We start from the raw sequence: 23328 nt of genomic DNA, 5'->3' as shown, positions 1-23328 counted from the left end.
TCCTTTTTAAAATAATTATTATTGTTATCCAGGTGCTAGGTTCAGCTGTTTACATGCTGTCAAAAGAGTACAAGTGATGTCGCTGTTTTTCAATTTCAGTGCCCTGGGCCAAACTTGATTTTCCACACCTTGGTTATAACACTGCCTTGTGCTGTTTCACTTTGTTTTTTATTAACGTCTGATAAAGTAACAAATGGCATACTTATCAAATTTTCAGATGACAAAGTTAGAAAGAATAACTAACATATTGGAGGACAGGTTTGAGAAAGATCTCTTTAGTATAGAACTGTTGTGGTTTCATGATAATGTTGTGGTAGAACTATCTCAAAGAATTCAGTCAGACCATCTCTAATCCAAGCATAGACATTTCTTGAGATTGATGCTTCCTAGGAAGCCCAAGAGGGCCCAGCAACTTCAGAGAAAGCAAGATGGATTTTTATAGGGTAAAGATGCGATTACGTAACAAATTATGAATATTAAGAAGACAGGAGGAGTTTGTTAAGGATTAGGTTATAGGGGAGGAGTCCCAGCCACGGTCGAATTGTGTATGCAAATACCTACAATGCATACAGAAAAATCCATGGCAGGGTATGAATGTATGATAATGACATAATGGGCCTCTCTATGTCATAGGTTCACCGAAAGGATAGATTTTGCTGTTACCGAGCAGGTGCTTACTTAGAGAAAGTTCCTTCTGTTGTTTTGGGGTCCACATCCTGCATGGGCATCCTGGTGGTGCTGCTTTCTGATTGGCCAAGGATGGTCCTGTCTGAGACTAGATGGATGTGGTTGTGGTTGAGTGCATGAATACACCTGCTGTTTCTGTGGGAAGTATGAGGAATGGGTCTGGAACCAGTGACTGGCTAGAGACAGTGACTGGGATCTCATCTCAGGGACACTGCTGCTGTTCTGTGAGACATAGGAGTTCATGGACACACCTGTTCTAGTGAGCAGTGAGGCATATATAAAGAAGTTCGGATATTGAGTTAGGGATGGGGGAGTGGTGAAGTAGGGGTAATGGGACTGTAAGGAAGTTAGAATATTGGGGGTGGGGGCAGCTTTATTAGGATTCCATCCAAACTGACAACTTACTCCTCTACTCAGTTCTCTGGAAAAACAAATGAAACTTGTGAACCATCCTTCACTTAACAGCAATTTCTTCATGCCTTGTAGCTTCCTTTATAGCAAGAATGGAATCACCTCCCTGATGTCATGGTCCTCTTGGAGAATGAGGGACAAACAATGACAAATTTTGATCCCTGAAACTTTTTTTTTCCCTTAAGCACCTGACAACGCCCAATCACTCTGGCCCTCATTGACTAGAGAATGATAGGTCCCAGGCCACTCCCTACTTGGTCATTGTTTGGATCCTGATGGTCTCAGAGTGAACGTAGACAGCAGTGAGGAGTCAGACAAGAACAACAAAGTTTTCAGATCAGCGTTACAAACATTAATCTGTTGGTTCTCTAAATGTGTGATCTTGTCTAATGAGTCAATATATTGAAACAACTGACTTGCATTTATACTGACACTATTGCTTGCTATTGTTTCTCCTTGGTTCTTGAAGAGGATCATGACTCCAGGAAAATGATGCTACCACAGGCAAGTGAATTGGATATAGGGAGGGAGGGCTGTGCCAAGTCACCAGCCTCACTTTCTTCTCCAGAGCCATCTATAGATCAGGAGGACTAGAGATGGCCCTAGATGCAGTAGAGACTTTGGCCTTTCTAAGCTAAGGTCTTTAACAGGTCTCAGTTTGACTGAGGCAATGCCTGTTCACTGATAAAGAAATGAGGCAGAGAATGGGCTCTTTACCTCGTCAAAAAAAAAAAAAAAAAACCCAAACAAACCCCAGATCCCAGTCTGGAAGGGAAATGAACAAAATTGTTTGGTAATTCAAACATTCTTTCACCTTGTCATTTTTTAGGGCTAGGGTGAAAACTGATCTTTTCCAATCCTGTGGCTACTGTTGAGTTTTTCAAATTTGCCAACATACTGAATGGAACACTTTAACAGCATCATCTCTTAGAATTTTAAATAATTCAACTGAAATTCCATCACCCTTACTAGTATTCCTGTTAGCAATTCTTCTCCTTCTCCAAGATGTCTGGCTCTAGATCAGTAACCATACCATTATCACTGAGGTTAAAGATCTTTCTTGAATACTCCTTCTGTATATTCTTGCCACCTCTTTTTTTATCTCTTCTACTTCTCATAAGTCCCTACCATTTTTATTTTTTTACCATATCCATTTTTGCATGAAACATTCCCTTGATATATCTACTTTTCTTGAAGACATCTCTTGTCTTTTCCATTTTATTGTTTTCTTCTATTTCTTTGCATTGTTCATTTAAGAAAACCTTATCTGTCCTTGGTATTCTCTGGAATTCTGCATTCAGTTGGACATATCTTTCCTTTTCTCTTTTACCTTTCACTTTCCATCTTTCCTCAGCTATTTGTAAAGCCTTATTAGACAGATATTTTGCTTTCTTGCTTTTCTTTTTCTCTGGGATATTTTTGTCCCTGCCCCTGTACAATATTGTGATCCTCTGTCCATAGTTCTTTAGGCACTCTTTCTACCAGCTCTAATCCCTTAAATCTATTCATCACCTCTACTTCGTATTCTTAAAATATATTGCTTAGGTCATACCTATGGGGTCTGATGGTTTACCCTACTTTCTTCAATTTAAGTTTAAATTTTGCAACAAGAATCTCACGATCTAAGTCACAGTGAGCTCTAAGTCATGTTTTAATTGACTATAGAGTTTCTCCACCTTTAGCTGCAAAGTATATAATCAGTCGGATTTCAATATTGACCATCTGTGTTGTCCATGTGTAGAATCACCTTTTGGATTGTTGTAAAAAAGTGTTTGCTCTGACCAGTGAGTTATCTTGACAAAACTCTGTTAGTCTCCGTCCCACTTCATTTGTACTCCAAGACCAAACTTACCTGTTATTCCAGTTATCTTTTGATTTTGTGCTTAAGCATTCCAATCCCCTGTGATGTAGGTGACATCTTTTTTGGTTGTTGTTTTTAGAAGATGTTGTAGGTCTTCAGAGAACTGAGCAGTTTTGGCCTCTTTGGAATCAGTGGCTGGAACATAGACTTGTAGATCTGAAAACTACGTGATGCTTAACTCACTTGATCCCTTTCTCATGCTCCCATCACCATCATCACAGAAATGGAAGGGGGCCACATATTAGTCAGGACTATTTTGCATTTTTACCTCTTTGGTGCCTGGGTCACCATGGCCAAAGAATTCATCACTTTATGGCCAAACTTCTGGTAATGTCTCCTCATACTTTGCTGTTCCTCATGGAGCAGACACAATCTGTTATCCAAATCATACTCAAAGTTTTTCCTGGTTGTTTGAATATGCCAATGCTTATGCTACCTGACATAGTCTTCAAGAACCCAGTGTTACCTCCATACCATGATGCAGCATCACACTATGATTTCTGTAGAAGAATGCGGAGACATAAAAAATAAGAAATATTATTTACTTTAGATCTCACTATCTGTTAAGTCCAGTAGGTATTTAGGGAGACTACTTGAGATAGGTTGTGATCCCCAATCAGATACTGTACATGGTTCACGAGAGGACTGATATTGTCTGTGGGTAAATAGAACAGAAAGTATTGTGATGAGGTCTCTCTATGCTTTAAGCATTTTTTCTCTGGGGAGTACATAATAGGGAATCTGTGTGAAAAAATGTTGTTGCATATTTTCTTCCAGTTGAGGAGGGAAACGAGAGGAGGGGGGGAAAAGCACAATTCAAGGAGAGGAAAGAAAGTTAGAGATGGCTGGGTGAGGAGTTTAATTACCCTGGCCATCTAAGACCCTGTCATACTGTTGCCCCCTGAGACTTTACCTTGAGCCTAGACTGTAGAGGACTTGACCAGAAGTCTGGTAAAGCAGAGGAAGGCAGTGGAGTTAGACTGAGGAAGCTGCCTGATCAAACTGCCAATCCAGAAACATATGGCTGAGATAAAATTGCCAGTAGAATCCTTGTGTATATGTGAGTGCCCATGTTTTTGTGAAGGAAAGAAAGGAAACTAGCAATGTTGTGCCTTTCTAGTTGAAAATAGGTAAGTCTTTAAGAATTACACATAAACAGCCCACTCTAATGCATTCTCTCTTCTCACTGAGGCTCAAGTCACTCTTATTTTGTCCCAAATAATAAATATGTGCCTGAGGAAGATAGCATATAACTTCAGGTATGATTTAAAAAAAATTCCACTTTCAAAATAAATAAAATAGAAGGTATTTAAATTGCTAAAATATTTCTGAATCTATTAAATAACAGTTCTTATACAGGTTAACTGTGGATTATTTAAGCAAATAAGTTCAAAATCTACTTAGGGCAGGCATTCTTAACCTTTCTGTTTCAAGGACTTGGGTAGTGATCTGGTAGAATCCTGGTCCCCTTTCTCAGTATAATGTTTTTAAATGCACAAAATGAAATACATATGATTATGAAGGAAACAAACTATATTGAAATAAAGTTAACAAAATATTTAAAAGAAAAGAAAGCAACTTCATGGACCCCAGGTTAAGAACTCCTGACTGGGGTCATGAGCTTTTCTAATTGTTGAAGAGAATGGATTTTGCCTCTCTTCCAATTAACTGCCCACTTTTTCATTGAATTCCACACCTGTGAAATGGCCCACTATACTTGGATAGAATTCCAAATAAATTTTATGATCCATGAGGAACTGTGTCATTTTTCATCTTTGCATCTTGAGCATGTAACACTCATAGTAAATGCCTGAATAAATGCTGTCGATTCATCTTAGTATCCTAAAGAACTGGAACAGTGTCTTGTCCACTGTAGGCGGTCAATAACTATTGATGACAACGATGTCCCAGAAGAGGTTTTGTATGAATGGCCACTATGTTCACCAGTGGATCTCCCATTGTTTATGAGGAGTGTATGTGTTCTCAGTGTTTCCATTCACTATACTATCCACTTATATAACCAAGCTAGATCATCTAGTAGTAAAGTTAAATAGAATTAACAATGATAAGCAATAGAAGTTCATATCTCTGTCATTTACACAAGTCATTTAACTTCTTTAGGTCTTGATTTCTTCATCTGTAAGATGACAAAGTGTTTAAGGTCATGTCTAGCTCTTTGGGTTGGATTCTGTGATCCTTCAGACTCACTTTTACGTCAATTGAAGCAGAAGCATATTAGAGCCAGCTGATACTTTGACAAACAATTGTTAAATGATCAGTGCGAGCCCTTACAACTCAGAAATCAGCAAATACTACAAATCAGGACTTGATTTCATGTTCTGTCTAGACATAAGAAAGTGATGGAGAAAATATTAATAATGTTAATAATGTTAACAATGTCCATAAATATTAATGATGCAAATTAAACTTTAAAGTGTCATGCACACTTCTTTTTCCTTAGAAGACTGGTAGTTAAACATTTACCAGCACACAGTAAACAGGTTTTGCCAACACAATAGACGTCTATGTCAATTTTCACTGAATATTCTGCCGTGTAAGCAGGTCAGATTTTTGTGAAAAGCAATCCCTGTAGCTTCTATCTCTTGGACTAATCATCTTTTTTATCTTTTCTCATAGTTTTTCCTTCCTTTTTATCTCTTTAAAACCTGACTAAAAGTATGTCTTTTCTACCTGACCCTTTCCTTAAGTTTTCCTTCATCATTTACTTGCATGACACTCAGTGTATGTAACAAACGCTGATTTGCAGGTCATTGTGGTGGGTACCACTGGAAAGGCCTTTGAGGAGCAGAGTCTTCTGGATCTTAAAGAACAAAAAAAAAGGAACTAGTTTGCACAATCTATTTCTCATGTTTTTTTACTCTACATAAGACAGAACCTGTTATCTTACTGAATTTGAGACTATTTCCTTTTTATTTTGCTTTCTCAGCATTTCATAATTTGGCTGACTGTGCCACACCTATTTCTAATAATAGCATCCAGCATTTATATAGCATTTTAAGGTTTGCAAAGTACTTCACAAATCTTATCTCTTTTGATCCTCATAACTCTGGGAGGCATATGCTATCATTATCCCCATTATATAGATAAGGAAACAGGTGGAGAGAGGATAAGTGACTTACACACAGTGTAAATAGGATTAAAACTCAGGTCTTCCTGACTCCAAGTGCACTCCTCTTTCCACTAGCTATCTAGGTTTTAAGGGTTTGACATAATGAATACAGTAGAGAAAAGCTGTAAGGAGGTCAGAGGCTTGTGCCTGGACTTTTTGGGAATTCTCAGTGAATAAAGTTTTGGAGAGATACCTAGAAAAGACACGTTTTAATGTGACTATCTCCCTAAAAAGATGCTAGAGGTGATCACCTATACTCCACACTTTTTGGATGCTGTGACCATTTTCTCCTTAGGCTTATAGTCTAGGAAATGCAGAAGATAAAAGTGGAGAAGAGTTGGGTGTATCCTAGTTTTAGAGCTAAGATGACTTAATCAAACCTCAGTATCATGATTTAGCAATGATAATTATAAAATAAAATAGTCTAGAATTTTCTGACAAACTCATCAAACAAAAAAAGTAGACTTTACATGTTTTTTAAAATGCCTATGAAGAAGCAGAGACTCATCTATCCTCTGTACGTTACAAATGCCCAAACCAACAAATCCTGAAATTGAAGACCATTAGTTAAGTTGGACTTGTCTCTCTCTATTGCATAGAACAGATGACCAGACTCATACAATTCACTTTGCAAGTCATGGCATCATGTTCCTGATGTCAAGGTCCTCTTCAATAATAAAGGACAAATCACATACAATACAAGGCCAGATGACACTTGGAATCAGAAGACACAAAAATTTAGGAGGTAAGAACTTAAAGGACTATATATATTAAAATAGGTCAAGAAAAATTATTTTGTGATAAACAATAAAACTCCATTAAAATGATGATGTCAAGGCAAATTCATGCTACATACAGGGTTTTTTTTTTTTGTATTAGTATAGATTTACTCTGTGCTACATGATCTGACACCATGAATGACTGAATTTGTAGCGTATATAAGGGCGAGATTTTATTTTCATTATGGGCATGAAGAATTTTTCCCCCTTAAAACTGATTGTTTGGAAATGTAAACCTGTACTTAGAATCATTTATTTAGAGCTAGAAGGGGCCTGGAAGGTCATCTAATCTAACCCTCTTTTTACAACTGAGAAAACTGAGGCACAAAGGAATTAGGTGACTTGTCCAAGATCATACAAGTAAGAAGTGACAGTGAGAATTTGAACCCAGATTCTCTGAGTCTAGAACCAGTGCTCTTTCCACCATACCAGGCTACTCTCAATGAATTAGACTTATTTTTCATTACCTTTGTTTTTGATGAATAAAAAATGAGATCTATTATGAATTTGCTTTTCTAGGACTGAGTATTGTACAAAATCATTTTTATTTTGTAAGCAACAAAGGTGATACCTGCCTTCATGATTCATTCCTGTCATCCAGCACAGAAGTTCACCTCTCACCCAGCTCACCCCCCACATACACTCACAAACTCTAAAAAGAAATGATTTTTTTTTCCAACGTAGTGTTCTGGATTAGTCATTTCTGAGATATGATTCCTTCATAAGATTCATTGTAGACAATGCTACTTCCCAACATTACCTCTCAGACAGAACAGTTGTATCTCTGCTAGTATATAAAATATCCTTTATATATAGTACATAGTAGTAGTATAGTAGTATGCTGTCTGAAATATTTAGTACATAAAACAAAATCTTTAAGCAGACAGAAAGGGAAATGCCCTTGCAACACATTTAATTTCTATCTTTGGTGTTAAGATAATTTTTCTAGATAAATTGTTTTTGATTCTGGAGTGTTAGAAAGTCTGGAGATATGTCACCATTTCTCCATATATTTATTTAACACAGTGTTCCAACAGAGAGCTTCAATTTGGAAGACAGAGGCAGAAGACCAGGACTGCGATCCTAACACATAATCAGATCGGAGCTAAGAGCCTGAAAGTCTCATACTCCTGAGTCCTAGTTAGAAACTGCACAAAGATAAGGAAATGAATAGTGTTTCTAGTGTTCTCCAGTGTGGCCACTATAGTAAGGGCCTGCAGAGATCCTATTATTCAACACACATGCACCAACACACATGCACAAACACACATACAACACACACACACACACACAACACCCCAAACTTTCATTTAACAGAGTTTGCCTTTCTATGAATTTTAGATTTCTCTAGACTGGATCCTGCAAGTTAATAGTTTCTCTCTCAAAAAAGCTATGGGATTTAAAAAAACAATGAACATTATCAAACCCATAAAATGTAAAATGAAAATGCTAAGCTCCATTGTAACCTTAAGGTTTTTCTTTTTTAAAGTGGTCACAGTTGTGAAGAAGCCTTAAATAAAATTTCATGCTCAAAATGAAACAGTAGTTTGCCAAGGAAGATTAGTTAATTCAGCTGCATTGCTTTGGACTTTAGATTGCATGCTAGATAGGGACTGAATTTGAATCATGCTCCTACTTGGGTACATTGGAAAGTTTTTCAGATAAATCCTTGGAATTCATCTCACTCTTGAAGAGTTTTCTTAATCTTTTTCATTCTAGTTGTTTTACTTATGTGGATAGACAGAAAGAAACACTCCTCCAGGGCCTATAGGGCAATTTAAACATAAAATAACACAATGGATTGATTTAATCAACTGCTTTCGTGGCAGCCTCACTTTGGGGGAAATAAACAACCATTCATAAACATCACCTAGATTTACTGCTTCAATCGGAAGATTTCATAACCGATTCTGGCCTCTGCAGTGAAAGACCTACCAAAGTCTTAACAATGAAACACTTCTGGGTTTTGTTGTAAGTGTTGTTGTCATTAAAAGGCTTACAGATTCCGCTAGTGGAGAGCTTGAAGTGGGAACAAAGGAAGGACACAAGAAACCCCAGCAGGGAAGCAATTCGTTTCTGATTCTGCAACCAAGAGGTAAACTTCCCTAAGGAAAAGTGATTTTGGTGCCTTCACACTCTCTCTCTCTCTCTCTGTCTCTCTGTCTCTGTCTCTGTCTCTGTCTCTGTCTGTCTCTCTGTTTCTCTGTCTCTGTCTCTCTCTGTCTCTTTCTCTCTCTCTCTGTCTCTGTCTCTGTCTCTCTCTCTGTCTCTCTCTCTGTCTCTCTCTCCCCACCCCCACCCCCCAATCCAGTTAAGGTACCTATGCTTTCTTTAAGTCTCCATGACCGAGTTAGATGAGTTAAGGTGAGTTATATCTGGAAAGCCCATTCCTAGATAATGCAGAAAGGAGGACACAGATAGCATTTTGATTTTCCCTTAACATCAATGCATTAAGGAAGTAGCCTAGCACAGAAGAGAGAGGTCAGACTCGGGAGTCAGATAATACCTGAGTTCATACAATGTGACCTTGGGCAAAGCCCCTAACTTTTCAGCGCATTAGGCGACTCTCTAAAACCAACGAATTGCCGATCTGCACCATTGGAGTGGTTTTTCGCGACTGGAAGATCCCCACTCTTGAAATCACAAGTTCCAGTTAAACAAGGGGATGGGTTGGGGAGATTAGTTTCAACATTGGTTTGTATTAACCCCTAGGCAACTGAACTTTCTACGGGGTTGTTTGTAAAGGTTTGACCAGATCGGGCCTGCCCAGAAGACGAGTTCCTGAGACGATTTGGGACTGCAAAAGTGCCCGGAGCTCCAGGTTTTCTGGTGAAACAGAATCTTTCCCCCCAGATTTCCTGTCACCGCTTCTTATCTAGAGCATGAGCGGCGACTACCCCTTTGAGTGACAGTCTAGGGGGAAAGGGAACAGGGAAGACGGGGTTTGGGATGCGCATCTACAACTTTTAACAGTACCTTCCAATATGTACACGAGTAAGACTGAGCATTTCAGTGGGAGAGGGAGAAAATGTCATCTAGGGCTGGACTAAGTGTGGGGCTAAGTGGAGATCCTGGAATCTCCAACTTTGTGCACCTCTAGGGGCTCCTGGCTCACTTTGGTTTAAAAGCGCACACACGTTCCCCTGAGCCAGTCGCCTTTTACCTGGTGCGCAAAGGCACAGGTGAAAGGTTCTCTCACTGCGCCTACTACATTCGCACGACCTTTCGGTTTTTCCTTCTCCCAGCTCTCCAACTTTGCTCAACCAGTAAGAGATAGGAGACTGGCGCCAACGGACACACATACCACACACATACACACACACACACACACACACAGTACATCACGCATACACTGTAGCACGCACAAAAACACACGCACAAGCACACCTGAGAAGCTCACATTCTCCTTCCCCTCTTTCTTTCACCCACCATCACTGCCGCCACCGCCTCACTATCGAGTCCTCTGACTCAATCCCTTCTGTGCCCAGATCGGAAAGGATGATCACCCAGACTGAACCCCAAGTCTCAAGTCTTCCCCAATAAGGCGCTGCTTCCCAGCGCCTTTTCCTAACGGATGGGGTGTCTTCCCGCCTTTTAGGGGAACAAGAGACGGTCTGAGAAAGTGGAAAACCAGTAAGGTGTAGGAAAGCGGAACAGGCGCTTCCTCGACAGGCTTGACCTCCACGGGTTTCCACTGCAGAGAAGGAACCTGCAGCTCGGGACAGTTCCTTCTCTGGAGCTCACAGTCCTTCTCGGGATCGTGGCTGTCAGCAGACAGCTCTGCCCGAGGAGAGCAAGGAAGGAGGATCCCAGCATGGATTGGGGGCTGTGGGGTGCGCTGATGGAAGGGCTCGAGATTCACTAGAGGAAAGCTCTCCTTGTGGGGTCTGCGTCCAAGCAGGACCTGGAACTGGCATCTGTCGGGTTAAACTCACCTGTTCCGAAGCGTCCTTTTATTTTCTCTTCTCTTTGTGACCTGGGGGTTTTGTAAGTCTTCCTGAGTCGCTGGGACTGCCCCAGGGGCTGATTCCGCGCCCCCCGACCCCCCCTGGGGCGGCACACCCGGCTAGCTTGGGAGCTGCGACTGTGTCTGCGCGGCTGGATTGGCCCCCGAGTCCATGGAGGGCGCGCCGAGTGCCTCAGCATCTCGGCGTCTCCCATTTAAATGTCCGCCGGCTGCACGCCGCGCTCCTGGGCCTCGCCACATCATTGGCCAGGCGCCGCCCGGCCCGGCCCGCTATTCCGCCCCCTTTTCCCGTTACTGAGTCCCCCTCCTTTCTTCTCTCCCCATACACCCCCCCTCCCCGGCTCCCAGCGGGGACCCCTACCAGACTGAACCCGCCTCCTTTTCTCCTCCCTCCCCAAAGCCCCCTCCCTCTACCTGGGCCAGCGGGGAGAGGTCACCCCAGGGGACCGCTCCTGGAATGCACAGCAAATCACATTTTCCGCTCCCGTTAGAAGGGGAAGATCGGTAGGAAATCCCCCAGCCTTCCCACCCCCCTCATTTTCTCCTCCCCTGGCCCCAGAGCTTTGCCTTTCTCTCCTTCTGAGGTTTCTTTCATTGCCCTGTGGCTCCCTACATCCCTGTCGCTCGCGATCTCCTGATAGAGGAAATCGGTGTCACGACAGAGGATGCGGTCATTTTCGTCCAACTTAAGATCGATCAGAGAAAGCGGGACCCTGAGGGCTCGGGGATCCCAGGGGGTTGATTCTAGGCCCCCAGATTTGAAATGGACCTCAAAGACCCTCTTAGGCACCAACAACTCAAGTACCACGGACCTCTGAGCACTTAATCAACCTATCAACATTTCTTCTTCCATCCCCGAACTCTCCTTTCCAGGGTTTCTTTTAAATGCAGACTAGCTTTTTAAATGCAGACTAGGCTACAGATGTTTTGCGGTATCCTTCTGAAGTAAGGGAAAGTCGAGGAAAAAAAACCTGAAGAGACAAAACTTAGTTGACCCCACAGAGGAAAATATTTACTTATGGAGAATCAGGTAACTGAAGCAATCGGAGATAATTAAATCTCGAAAATCTAACTCGAGAAAAGTTAGATGCAGAAATACAATATTTAAAGAGTCTGTTAGGCTTTGGATGTATATGCTCACCCATATTATGATTATTCATCCAATTAATATATGAGACATGTCTAGGTACCCGAATATTGTGTTTGTGTGTGTGTGTGTGTTTGTTTAAATAGGAGTAAGGACTTTTCACATTTGCCTTCTTTGGCCATCCCATTCTCATGTCATACAGAAGAAAAAAAAATGCATCCATTTAGTCGGCTTAAAAAAAAAAAAAGACTGTGGAAATTGTTTTGTGTGTATCTTCCATGACCCATAGGGGAAAACTGGCCAGTTTTCTTCATTTGCAATCAGCCTTGCCTGGATGTAGAAAACATTAAAAGTTATGCAAAATAACGTTTTCCAAGAAGCAAATCTGAATGTTAGCTTCATTTGTGACCATGAAATCTACTGAGAGAGAGAGAGAGAGAGAGAGAGAGAGAGAGAGAGAGAGAGAGAGAGAGAGAGAGAGAGAGAGAGAGAGAGTTTAAGAGCCAGTTTTCACGACATACAAAATCAGAAAAAGACAGTTTCCTTTTGGAAAATGAACTTGCTACTGATCTAAAGTCAGAGACAAAGATCCTAATGGTTTTAAATGACCTTACATGTATTTTCCAAATTCATTTCTTGGAATGAACAACTTCCACAAACATATGGACTATAACATCTGAATGGGTGCCTTATGTCAAACCACTTTAAAATCCAATAGCCATCTGAAGAGAGTGGTTAAAATAGTCATACATGTAAAATATTAGGGTGTGACTATCTGACCAAGAATTACATTAGACAAAGCCTAAACTGGACTGTCCTGATTTAAATTTGTGGAGCCAAATTCTGTCACTGAATAAACTACTCTTCAGTGTTTCAGATGCCTAATCTCACTGGTGCCAGTGTTGTCTCCAACTGACAAAGATTATTATCCCTCACATTTTAATCTTTGTGATTTTTGTGTCTAGAAAAATCTATTATCTGGTGATCAGTCTTCCCTACCACCTTTGAGCATAATGCTCTTTATTCTCTTCTTTAAATGCATCCTATAAATATTGCGCACTTTGCTAGGACTAAAGAACTAGTTTATTACATCATGAGGTCTATAGTGGTGAGCTTCTCAGTATTTAGCTAGGTTAGTGTTACTCAAAAGTTGTTCTGCCCATGAAAGGCCCATTCTAGGATCCTTTCCAGCTCAGTAGAGACCTCCATAGTTTGTACTCAGTTCTCAATGGCTATAAATTAGGAACAAAGTGGACATGTTATGGCAATTCATTAACAGTAAGACTATGCCTAATTCCAGTGTCATTTTAAAATATTTTGATGCCTTTGTGTGTATGTGCATATGTGTGTGTGTGTGTGTGTGTGAGACAGAGAGACAGAGACAGAGAGACTTTTCACAGAAGGGAAGGAAGGGAGGGAAGGAGAAAGGGAGGAAGATTTCATTTTTAGAGACTAGTAAACTTTTTAAGAATTTACTCTTCTTTATTCAATAATCAAACTAAGTAAATTGTGGAGCTCAGTAATGATAATAAGTGAGAACATTTATTCCCTTGAATTCAGCAAATATTTATCAAGTGCCTACTATGTGCAAGGCACTATGCTAAGTAATAGGTATAAAAAGACAAAAATGAAACAGACCCTGCCTTCAAAGAACTTATATTCTAATGTGGGGAGGAGTTTGCAACATGTATGTAGAGAAGTAAACAAAAAAAATTAGGCAAAGAAATATAAACTAATTCCAAGGGGGAAAGACTGCTAATATCTAGGGGACTTGGCAATAATATACAAAACTTCCATATGCATTGTTGCTCTAGCATCTTCCTCATGCGGTAAGGAAAACTATTTGGATAGTCATCAGTTTCATTTGTTTGCATGGTGAAGCAATAGAGGAAAGGACTTGGATTTGCTGAAACTGACTGAAGAAGTAGATTCTCACATGCAGTGGTCTATTGTAATGATGTGAAGGGCCATTAAAAACCTCTAAGGTTGTTGTCTTTGACCTTAGATTAGCAGGCTTCAGAGTCAGGAAGCTCCAGGTTCAACTCCTGCCTCTGGTACTAGTATATGACACTCCACAAGTAATAACCTCTCGGAGGTCCCCCACACCCGCAGTTTTCTAGGGTTTTAAATTTCTGAACAACTATCATTCTGGTTGGGTAGAGTGAGTTTCCTAACCAGATGAATGAAACCACCCCCACCCCCCAAATGTGTTTATAGTGCAAGCTATCTATGAATTCTGATATGGGTGGAAGATCCAATTGAATATGAGTTCTTCCAGGACAGGGATTGTTTTTCATTTTTGCATTTGTATCTATCCCTAGCCTAACCATAACTTGCTTGTAGTGGAAGCTTAATAAATGCTTGTGGAGTGGAGCTGAATTGAACTGAAGCATAGGAAACTAAACCAAAGTTGCTGGGGGTGAGGGTGGGAGTAGAATGGAAAGGTCAAACCAGTTTCTATTTTTAGTAGGTATAGAGTAGGGAGACAAGTGTACTAAGTGGGTTTGTACAAGGATAAAACGTTTCTTAACAACAACCACTTCACCATAACATTTTTTTTTTCAAAATCATTGTTGGGCTACTACATAGATATTGTAGGCAGCTAGGTGACAGAGGATAGAGCCCTGGTCTCAGTCAGGAGGACTTGAGTTCAAATCTGCCTCAGATGCTTACTAGCTACGTGACCCTGAATAAGTCATTTAACCTTGTTTGCCTCAGTTACTCATCTGTAAACTGAACTAGAGAAGGAAATGGCAAATCACTCCAGTATCTCTGCCAAGAAAACCTCAAATGGAGTCACAGAGAGTCAGACACATGACTAAAATGACTCAACAACAATGAGTAGATATACATTGAAAACAGGATACATAAATCCTAATCTGAGTTTGACTACTAATTTGAAAGTACATTTGCAACTGATCACCAAGAGGCGTGTTAGTTTGCTCTTGCTGGGCTTCTACCATTTGGTTTGAGAATTGAATTACCTAGTAATGTCTATAGATCAGGTGTAAGAAGACCTTGAAATTTTTGTAGACATGGTGAACTGGAATACATCATTCCACTAATTTCTCTACCTAAAAGATGCCATCTGGAAGACATTGTTTATAAAGTATACCACACCTCTCAGCTTCAGTTTCCTCATCTATAAAATAAGAAATAATGGGTTGAAAAAGATGGTCTCTAAGGTCCCTGACTCTAAACCTGTGATTCTGTAATCTCTCTCTCTCTCTCTCTCTCTCTCTCTCTCTCTCTCTCTCTCTCTCTCTCTCTCTCTCTCTCTCTCACTCTCTCTCTCTCTCTCTGTCTCTCTCTCTCTCTCTCTCTCTTTCTCCTCCTCCTCCCCCCCTTTCCACTCTCCCTCTGATGAGATCTTCAAATAGTATAGTCCTTCAGAGTTTCACAGTACCATATTCATTCAAAATTGACTAATAATACTTGCTATCTTTAATGCTTTAAAGTTTACAAAATGTTCCATTACAAAATTCCTTGATGTCATCATAATTAGCTATCATTCCATCTCCCCCTGAGCCTAATTTTCCTAAACCTATTCTTTATCCTCAAGAGTACCTCTAGCCTCTCTACCTCTCCCTGTTCTCCCAGGCTCCATTCTGGCTTTGCTTTCCTCCTTTCCAAATATTGATTCTACAGATAACCAATTCAAATCCCTATTGTCCCTTCCTGTCAATTCCCTGCCCTCTTATCTATTGCACTCATACCTAAGCAAACTGTAACCTCAGATTACCCTTACCACCCGCGTCCACTCCTACTCAAGGACCACTGAAGGATGTTGGTGGAAGTCAAGAAACCACATTGTTTGAATCTGTTACAACTTTACATAATTTAATCTCAACTGGGATTTCACTATGTCAATATTATTCCTTTACACATCCTTAATAGCTTCTCCCATCCACCTCAGTGGTTGTTTCAGATTTTCTCTTCTCGCCTCAAAGCTCCCACAACACTCTTTCCCCTTTCCTCTTAGCATAGTACTTTCCCTTATATTTTATTGAGAAAATATCTTAATAAAAGCTTATTGAATTGAAGTAAGAGGAGTGCATTGCAGAGGTTCACCAAAGATGACAAGGAACAATTATACTCATCAGAAGACATGAAAACTGTTTTATTTTTGTTCTGATTAGTCACATGTCTTTCTCCCACTATGGCTGAAAATTCTTTGCTTCTGTTCTACCATTTCATCTTTGGGATTTAAGATTTATGTATATATTTAGTGGCTTGGGATTTAAGATGTATGTATTAATTTTAGGATTGAAGGATACTAAACATTCTCTTCTGGGCATTATTTACTACTAGCTAGTATTAATATATTAGTGTATGTAAAATGTAGATACACAAAATAGATCAGTTCTGTAATCAGTTGCTTCATCCAAGAATTTCTTGCAATTAAATCCATTGAGTGCCTGCATAGACCTTGGCCTAAAGGGCCCAAGGTCTCCCACTGCATCCTGGGTCATCTCCAGTCATTCTGATGAATATCTGGTCATTGGATTCCGGTGGTTCTGGAGGAGAAGTGAGGCTGGTGCCCTGCACAGCCCTCCCTCACTCAAAACAAAATCAAGTGCAAGTCATGTCATCACTTCTCTGATGGCATGGTCTTCTTTGGCAATGAAGGACAAACACAACAATCGAGAAAACAGAAGCCATTCACTCAAAACTCACTCTTCTTCCCGACTTTCCATCTCCATCTCCAAATGCTTTGACATTCTCCTCTTTTTCTTATTTTATTCTAGTCTCTAATGAATAGGGGACCTTTCCCCTCACCAAAGCCAATCCCTCAACTCTGGATTTTACCCTTTCTAGGCTTTTCTTTCTGAAAAAATCACTTCCACAATCAATCCACTTCCCTCTAAATTCAAATACCTTCCAATCTACCAGCTTCTTCCCTGCTACTTATAGATCTGCTCAGTTCTAATCCTTCCTTAAAAATACATGAGTTGACCTTACCATCCCTTCAAACCAACATCCTGTATCTTCCATCTCCCATACAAACTTCTAGAAAAAAAATGTCTATACTTATTGTCTCCATTTCTTTTCATATACTCCTCAAACCCTTGCAATTTGACCTGATTTCTTTGCTCAGCTGAAACTGTGCTCTCCAAAGATTTTATATTTACAAAATCCAGTGATCTTTTCTCAGTCCTAATCATCTCTTCAACATTTAACATTATTGATGACTCCTTCTTCCTGGGAATCATTTTCTGGGTTTTCATAAGAAAACCTCATTCTTTTCCTACTTTCTCTTGATCTCCCATTGCTATATTTCCATCCATGTCCTGACTCCCTAACTGTGGGTGGGCTTCAACCTATATTCCCAGACTTATTACACATTATTCATATTCAAATTCCAGTCAAGATGGTCAACTTGCAATGCTTCACAGATAACATTTCATTTTTCATCCTTATACCTTTTTATAGATAGTCCAGCATTCCTGTAATTTATTCCCTTCCCACCTTCCCTTCATACACCTCCTACATCAGACTTTCTCTGATCATCCAAGATTATCTCAGGGTGCCATGCAACCATAAAGTTGTCTGTCTTTCTTGCTTATGTAACTTTCTGGATCTAAAATTTTGGATTTGAAGATTATAGATCCAGAGCCAAAAGAGATTCCAGAAGCCATATCATCTAAATCTTTCACATTTTAAATGTGGAAACCAAGGCTCAGAAAGCTTAAATGATTTGCTTTAGAGTTAACAGAACTTATATAATATGTTATACCATAAGTTATGTTCTACATATAATAGAAGTATATAACAGAGCTAAATCTTGGTCCTCTGACTCCAGAGACAATGTTCTTTCTCCTTACTCTCTGTGTGATCTTGGGAAAAATTCCTTAATTTCTCTGAGCCTTAGTTCCCTCATCTATAAAATGAGGGGGTTGGACTAGATGGTTTCTGAGGTTCCTTCCAGCTCTCGAGCTATGATCCTATGATTCATTTTGTGATATTACATCATAGTAATGGATTGGATTTGTTCTGGGGGAAGGGTCCCTAGCCCCCTGGCCCCTCAGCCTCCACCCAAATCATTCCATATTTTCTTTGTACATAACCCATATCCTTTCTCCCACTAGAGTGTTTGCTCCTTGAGGTCAAGGGCTCTTTCACTTTGTCACTGACTATTTAATGTTGACCACAATGCCTATATATAACACATTACAATCAGCCAGTATTCATTAAAAGCAATGTTATATAATATATATTATAATTATAATATATCATATATATCAGTACTATGTATTTCATGTATATAATGTAAATTATTTCATTTAGGCATTGAAACAACTTTGTGTGCCATACACTACAAGTATTCCTTTCCTCATTTTACAGAAGAGGAGCTAGAGGGTCAGAGAGCCATTTGGCTGTTTTTTTATCCACACAGATCATAAGTAACTGAGGCAGAATCCAGTTTTTTCTCAATTCTAAGTCAAATATTCCATCAGCCTCTCCACACTGGCCCATCTTTACATGCATTATCTCGCTCATTTCTCACAGTAACATTGATATGGATGGTTCAAGTATTCCACCAAGAAACAGACTCCAAGAAGTCTTGTCAAGGTTACATGACTAATAAGTAGAGGGGGCCAGAACTTGAAACAGGTCTTCTGTCTCCAAACCAGCACACTTTCTCCTCTCCCATAGGACTTCACTTAAATGATGTGTGCTTTCTATTTAAAGAGGAAATTCCAAACACTTAATTATTCTGTGATTTCTTTCATTCTTTTTTTAAAAAAAATTAAACGTTTTTATTTAACGTTTTGAATTCCAAATTCTCTCCCTCTCTCTCTCTCCTTCCACACCCCAGATAGTGAACAATCAGATGTAAGTTATGCATGTTCAGTTATGTAAAACATTTCCATAGTAGCCATTTTGTGTGTGTCCTTGGTTGCTGAAGACCATACCATCAGAGAAATAATGACATGACTTGCACTTGACTTTGTTTTGAGTGAGGGAGGGCTGTGCAGGCCACCAGCCTCACTTCTCCTCCAGAGCCATCTGAATCCAGTGACCAGATATTCATCAGGATGACTAGAGATGGCCCAGGATGAGGCAGTTGGGGTGAAGTGACTTGACCAAGGTCACACAGCTAGTGCGGGTCAAGTGTCTGAGGTGAGATTTGACTCCTGCACTGGTGCTCTATCCACTGCACCACCTAGCTGCTCCTCAAGCCATTTTGTACAAGAAGACTAGAATAAAAAGAAAGAAAGAAAGTGAAAAAATAGCCTGCTTCATTCTGTATTCAATGCATATCAGTTCTCTCTCGGTGAATAGTATGCTTCTCCATTAGTCCTTTGGGATTGTCTTGGATCACTGTATTGCTGAGAGTAGTTAAGTCATTCACTGTTCTTTATTGGACAATACTGCTGTCACTGCATACAATGTACTTCTGGTTCTGTTCATTTCACTATGCATTAGTTCATGTAAGCCTTTCTAAGTTTTCCTGAAATCATCCTGCTCGTTATTTTGAACAGCACAATAATATTCCGTTACAATCATATAGCACAGCTTGTTTGGCCATTCCCCAATTGATGAGCATCCCTTTGGTTTCCTTTTCTTAACCACCACAGAAAGTTGCTATAAATATTTTTGTGTGGATGGGTCGTTTACCCTTTCCTGGACATCTTTGATATCCTTCATTCTTAGGAGGATCTAGTCTAAAAACTGTCTGAGCCTCACCATCATTGTGGTTGCTGTTGGTAATAACAGGATTGTTTTATGTTATTATTCTAGGACCATAAAGATTAGTGTACCTGATCCTACTCGAAGGAGAGGAATGGAAAAATTGGGCAAGAAAATAAGGACACAAACTACATGCTGTCCAAAATCCTCTCATTGGTCAGATACATATCTAGAAAGGAAGATGGTATTTGCTTGTTTACATATTTTATATTTACACTTTTCATTACTACTATTGTAGAAGCCACCTTTAAGAAACCGTGACTTTCCAGAGATTAAATTAACTCCTTGACTTTGGGTCCAAGGAGTCCATGCTTAGATTTCAGAGAGTCTATGAACTTTTTTTTCATATTTTGATAACTGTATTTCAATTTAATTGGGTTTCTTTTTAAACCTGTGTGTTTTATTTTATGTATTCAAAAAGCATTATCCTGAGAAAGGGTCCATAAGTTTCCCCAGATTGACCCAGGGAACCACGACAGAAAAAAGGGTTAAGAACTACTGCCATACACATTTGTCTTTTTTGAATTTAGGGACCTCACAGACTGTGGTCATTCTCATTAAAGCTGGGCTGTGATTAATCATTTGTTTCTAGACCTAGTGATTCAATCCTCGCTCACAAAGAAGGTATTATCCAAAGAATCTGTCTCATTTTTGGTGTCTTGGTATGTCGCTGAGGAACAGCTTGTTCTAAGATGGGTAAACATAATTTATATTCTACTTCATTCTGTCTACAAAGGGCATTAAAAACATGATTAAAAAGGGAGTGTGTAAGAGGTAGAAAGAGACAGAGTCAAGAGACAGAAAAAGACTATGGAGAGGGGGGAGAAGATTCTTTCTACACTCTCTTGGCTGAAAGACTGGCTCATATGGAATATGATTTCTCTTTAAAAAAAGACAAAAATGTAAACTGTGGACTCCTTACTGCTTACATCGGAGGTATACGTGTGTGTGTTCTATCTAAACTAACCATTCATTTGCTAATGTTTGTAAGAGTTTTGTGAACTTTGGGATATATACTCAAGCAATGGTGCCCTTGGAGGTATGATCAAAAAGGGAAGGAATTTAGGGTAAGAGATAATAATTTAGAATCACGTCCATGAAATGTGAGGAAATTATCAAGATTTAAACTGAGTCACATTCTTTTTGATATAGATGATTATGTATGCACAAAGTTCAGAAAGTTCATCTATACCATATAATTTGGATCCAAACATTTTCCCCAGTCTCCATATATTCTACAGCACTTGTCTGTACATCAGAGAAGGAAACAAAATTGAGAATATTTTCAACAAAAGTATTGTTATTCTTAGGGAAAGAATTCTAGGTGATCAGAAGGGCATCTCCTGAAAAAAACAGCTTCCAAGTTTCCTATGTTGTTATTGTTGAGTAGTTTTTCCAGTCATGTTCCTATTTGGGGTTTTCTTGGCAAAGATGCTGAAATGATTTCCCATTTCCTTTTCTAGTTTGTATTACAGATGAAGAAACTGAGACAGAGTTAAGTGACTTGCTCAGGGTCACACAGCTAGTAAGTGTCTGAGGCCAGATTTGAATTCAGAAAGATAAGTCTTCCCGCCTCCAAGCCTGGTACTCTATCCACTGCACCACCTAACTACCTCAGATTTCTTATAGATCCTCTCAAAGGCACTCCTTCATGCTACTGGAATGAAGGACCCTGGGAAGGGACTCTTCCCTTAGACCATATACCATCCATTATTACAATGTAATATCACAGAATGGATCATTGGATAACAGCTCTGAAGCTGGAAGGAACTTCAGAGACCATCTTGTCAAACCCCTTCCTTTTACAAATGAGAAAATTGAGGCTCAGAGAAGTTAAGGGAGTTTTCCCAAGTTCATAGAGATAATAAACAGAAAGAACACTGGCTCTGAAGTCAGAGGACCAAGGTTCAACTCCTGAGTTTTACATTAACTATACTACAACTTGGAGCAAGTCATTTAACCTCCATGGCCTCAGTTTCCTCATTGGTTTGGACTATATGGCTGCTTGGGTCATTTGACTCTGGATCTATAATATTCAGATCCAGAAAGTAACAGAAACAAGGAAGACAGATTGTATAATAACATGGCACCCCTGATAATCTTTTCTAATTTTGTTTTTTTAACTCATCTAATTTTCTCCAAACTTACCTTTCTCTCAGATATCCTGTTGGCTAACAAATGTAAACAAGCACCCAGAAGCACTTCTCACTTGCCACAGCTAGCTGGTGTTGTGAAGAGAGCACTAAGCCTAGTCAGGAAGACCTGAGCTCAAATATGACCTGAGACAGCTATTAGCTGTATGATCCTGGGTAAGTCACTTAACCCTTCTTTGAGTTGGTTTCCTCATCTGTAAAAGGAGATAATAACACCTAACTCCCAAGTTGTTGTGAGGATCAAACTAGATAATATTTGTAAAGCTCTTGGCACGATACCTGGCACATATTAGGTGATGCTATATAACTGCTCGCTATTATTATTCTCATTAATTATGTGCATATAGACTAGATCTTTTGCCTACTCCCTGAAGACTCCTCTACCAAAACTGCCCACCAGATTTTTCCAGGGTCTTGTCGTTAGTGTCTAAAATACTGATATTGCTCTGTTGAAAGGCATTGGAACCCAGAGCTACCACAAATCCAGTGCTTGAAACATGAGTAAAACATATAATCTTCCATCACCCCTAATATTTACTCTTCCCATTCTCCCACAAATCCAGGCACAGCACCCCTACCGTATTACCTCAGAGACTGCCAGGTTCCAACACCAATCACTACTGTCAAGAGAACATCTGTTAAACTCGGAGACAGGAGTGTCAATGAATGGTTGCAGACAGCTGCACTGTCTTCTTTGCACAGCTGTCTGCATTGCCCATCATTTTCAACCCTAACCACTCACCAGATAGGTGTTTGTGGGTTAATTAGTATTAAAGAGTATTTTAGCAAATATAACCATCACAGAATTAGGCTCTAAGTTCCCCCTGATACAGACTAAATTCTGGGAGGTGGGGGAAGACTTTGGAGTGACAAGACATTTTAATCAAAGCTTAATTTTTGAATAATATTCAAGTAGTTTTAAATAGAGACATTCTGCTATTTTCACCAAACCACTATGTAAAGAAAGAGATATATACATCTTATTCATATGTATAAGTTATGGACAGGTACTTTGATGTGCAACACCTCTTAAACTTCTTAAATTTAAATATGGGGTCATGAAAAAATTGACAACATTAAAAGTTTTCTGAATGCACAAAGACCAAAAATTAATTAAAAATCAGACATGAATCTGAGGTGCTTCTGTCGGTGCTTGCCTGTCTTGCATTGGGTAACTTTACCGTAGCCTCAGACCACTCAATGCCAAGGAGTACTGCCTAAATGCGAAAAGGGGTCCAGTAGAGAAAGCTTAAGAAGCCCTGTTATAGAGAACAAATATTACAATTTGCATGGATGAAGGTAATTTCCACACAGGAAATCATGAACTCATGATACATTGTTTTATATATATATATATGTGTGTGTGTGTGTGTGTGTGTGTGTGTGTGTGTGTGTGTGTGTAATGTTTCTAATACATTTTTACTAAAATGTTATGTGTTCTTTTCCTAAGTTTTTCTTCTTTATAGCTCTCAGATGTGACTAGAAGGTACAATAGCTTAAGAACCAGATTTTGGGATCAGGAAGACCTGAGTGCAAATCCTGCCTCAGTCACAGTTTA

The 23328-nt window shown here is 39.6% G+C and overlaps 1 protein-coding gene and 1 pseudogene across 1 annotated transcript in view; one reads left to right on the top strand and one right to left on the bottom strand.

Moving 5' to 3' along the window:
- LOC140513780 (TP53-binding protein 1-like) overlaps positions 1–11029 on the bottom strand; it is an 80980-nt gene extending 69951 nt beyond the window's left edge. The window contains exon 1 of the mRNA XM_072623785.1: positions 10804–11029. Coding sequence (XP_072479886.1) covers positions 10804–11029 — 226 coding nt within the window. The remainder of the gene's footprint in view (positions 1–10803) is intronic.
- The window catches only part of LOC140513823 (enhancer of rudimentary homolog pseudogene), an 87051-nt pseudogene that overhangs the window by 39643 nt on the left and 24080 nt on the right, over positions 1–23328 (top strand).

This window comes from Notamacropus eugenii, chromosome 7 (assembly GCF_028372415.1).
Source record: "Notamacropus eugenii isolate mMacEug1 chromosome 7, mMacEug1.pri_v2, whole genome shotgun sequence".
In the NCBI taxonomy this organism is placed as follows: domain Eukaryota; kingdom Metazoa; phylum Chordata; class Mammalia; order Diprotodontia; family Macropodidae; genus Notamacropus; species Notamacropus eugenii.
The sequence above is the reverse complement of the archived record's forward strand: the minus strand, read 5'-3'. Positions and strand labels throughout refer to the sequence as shown.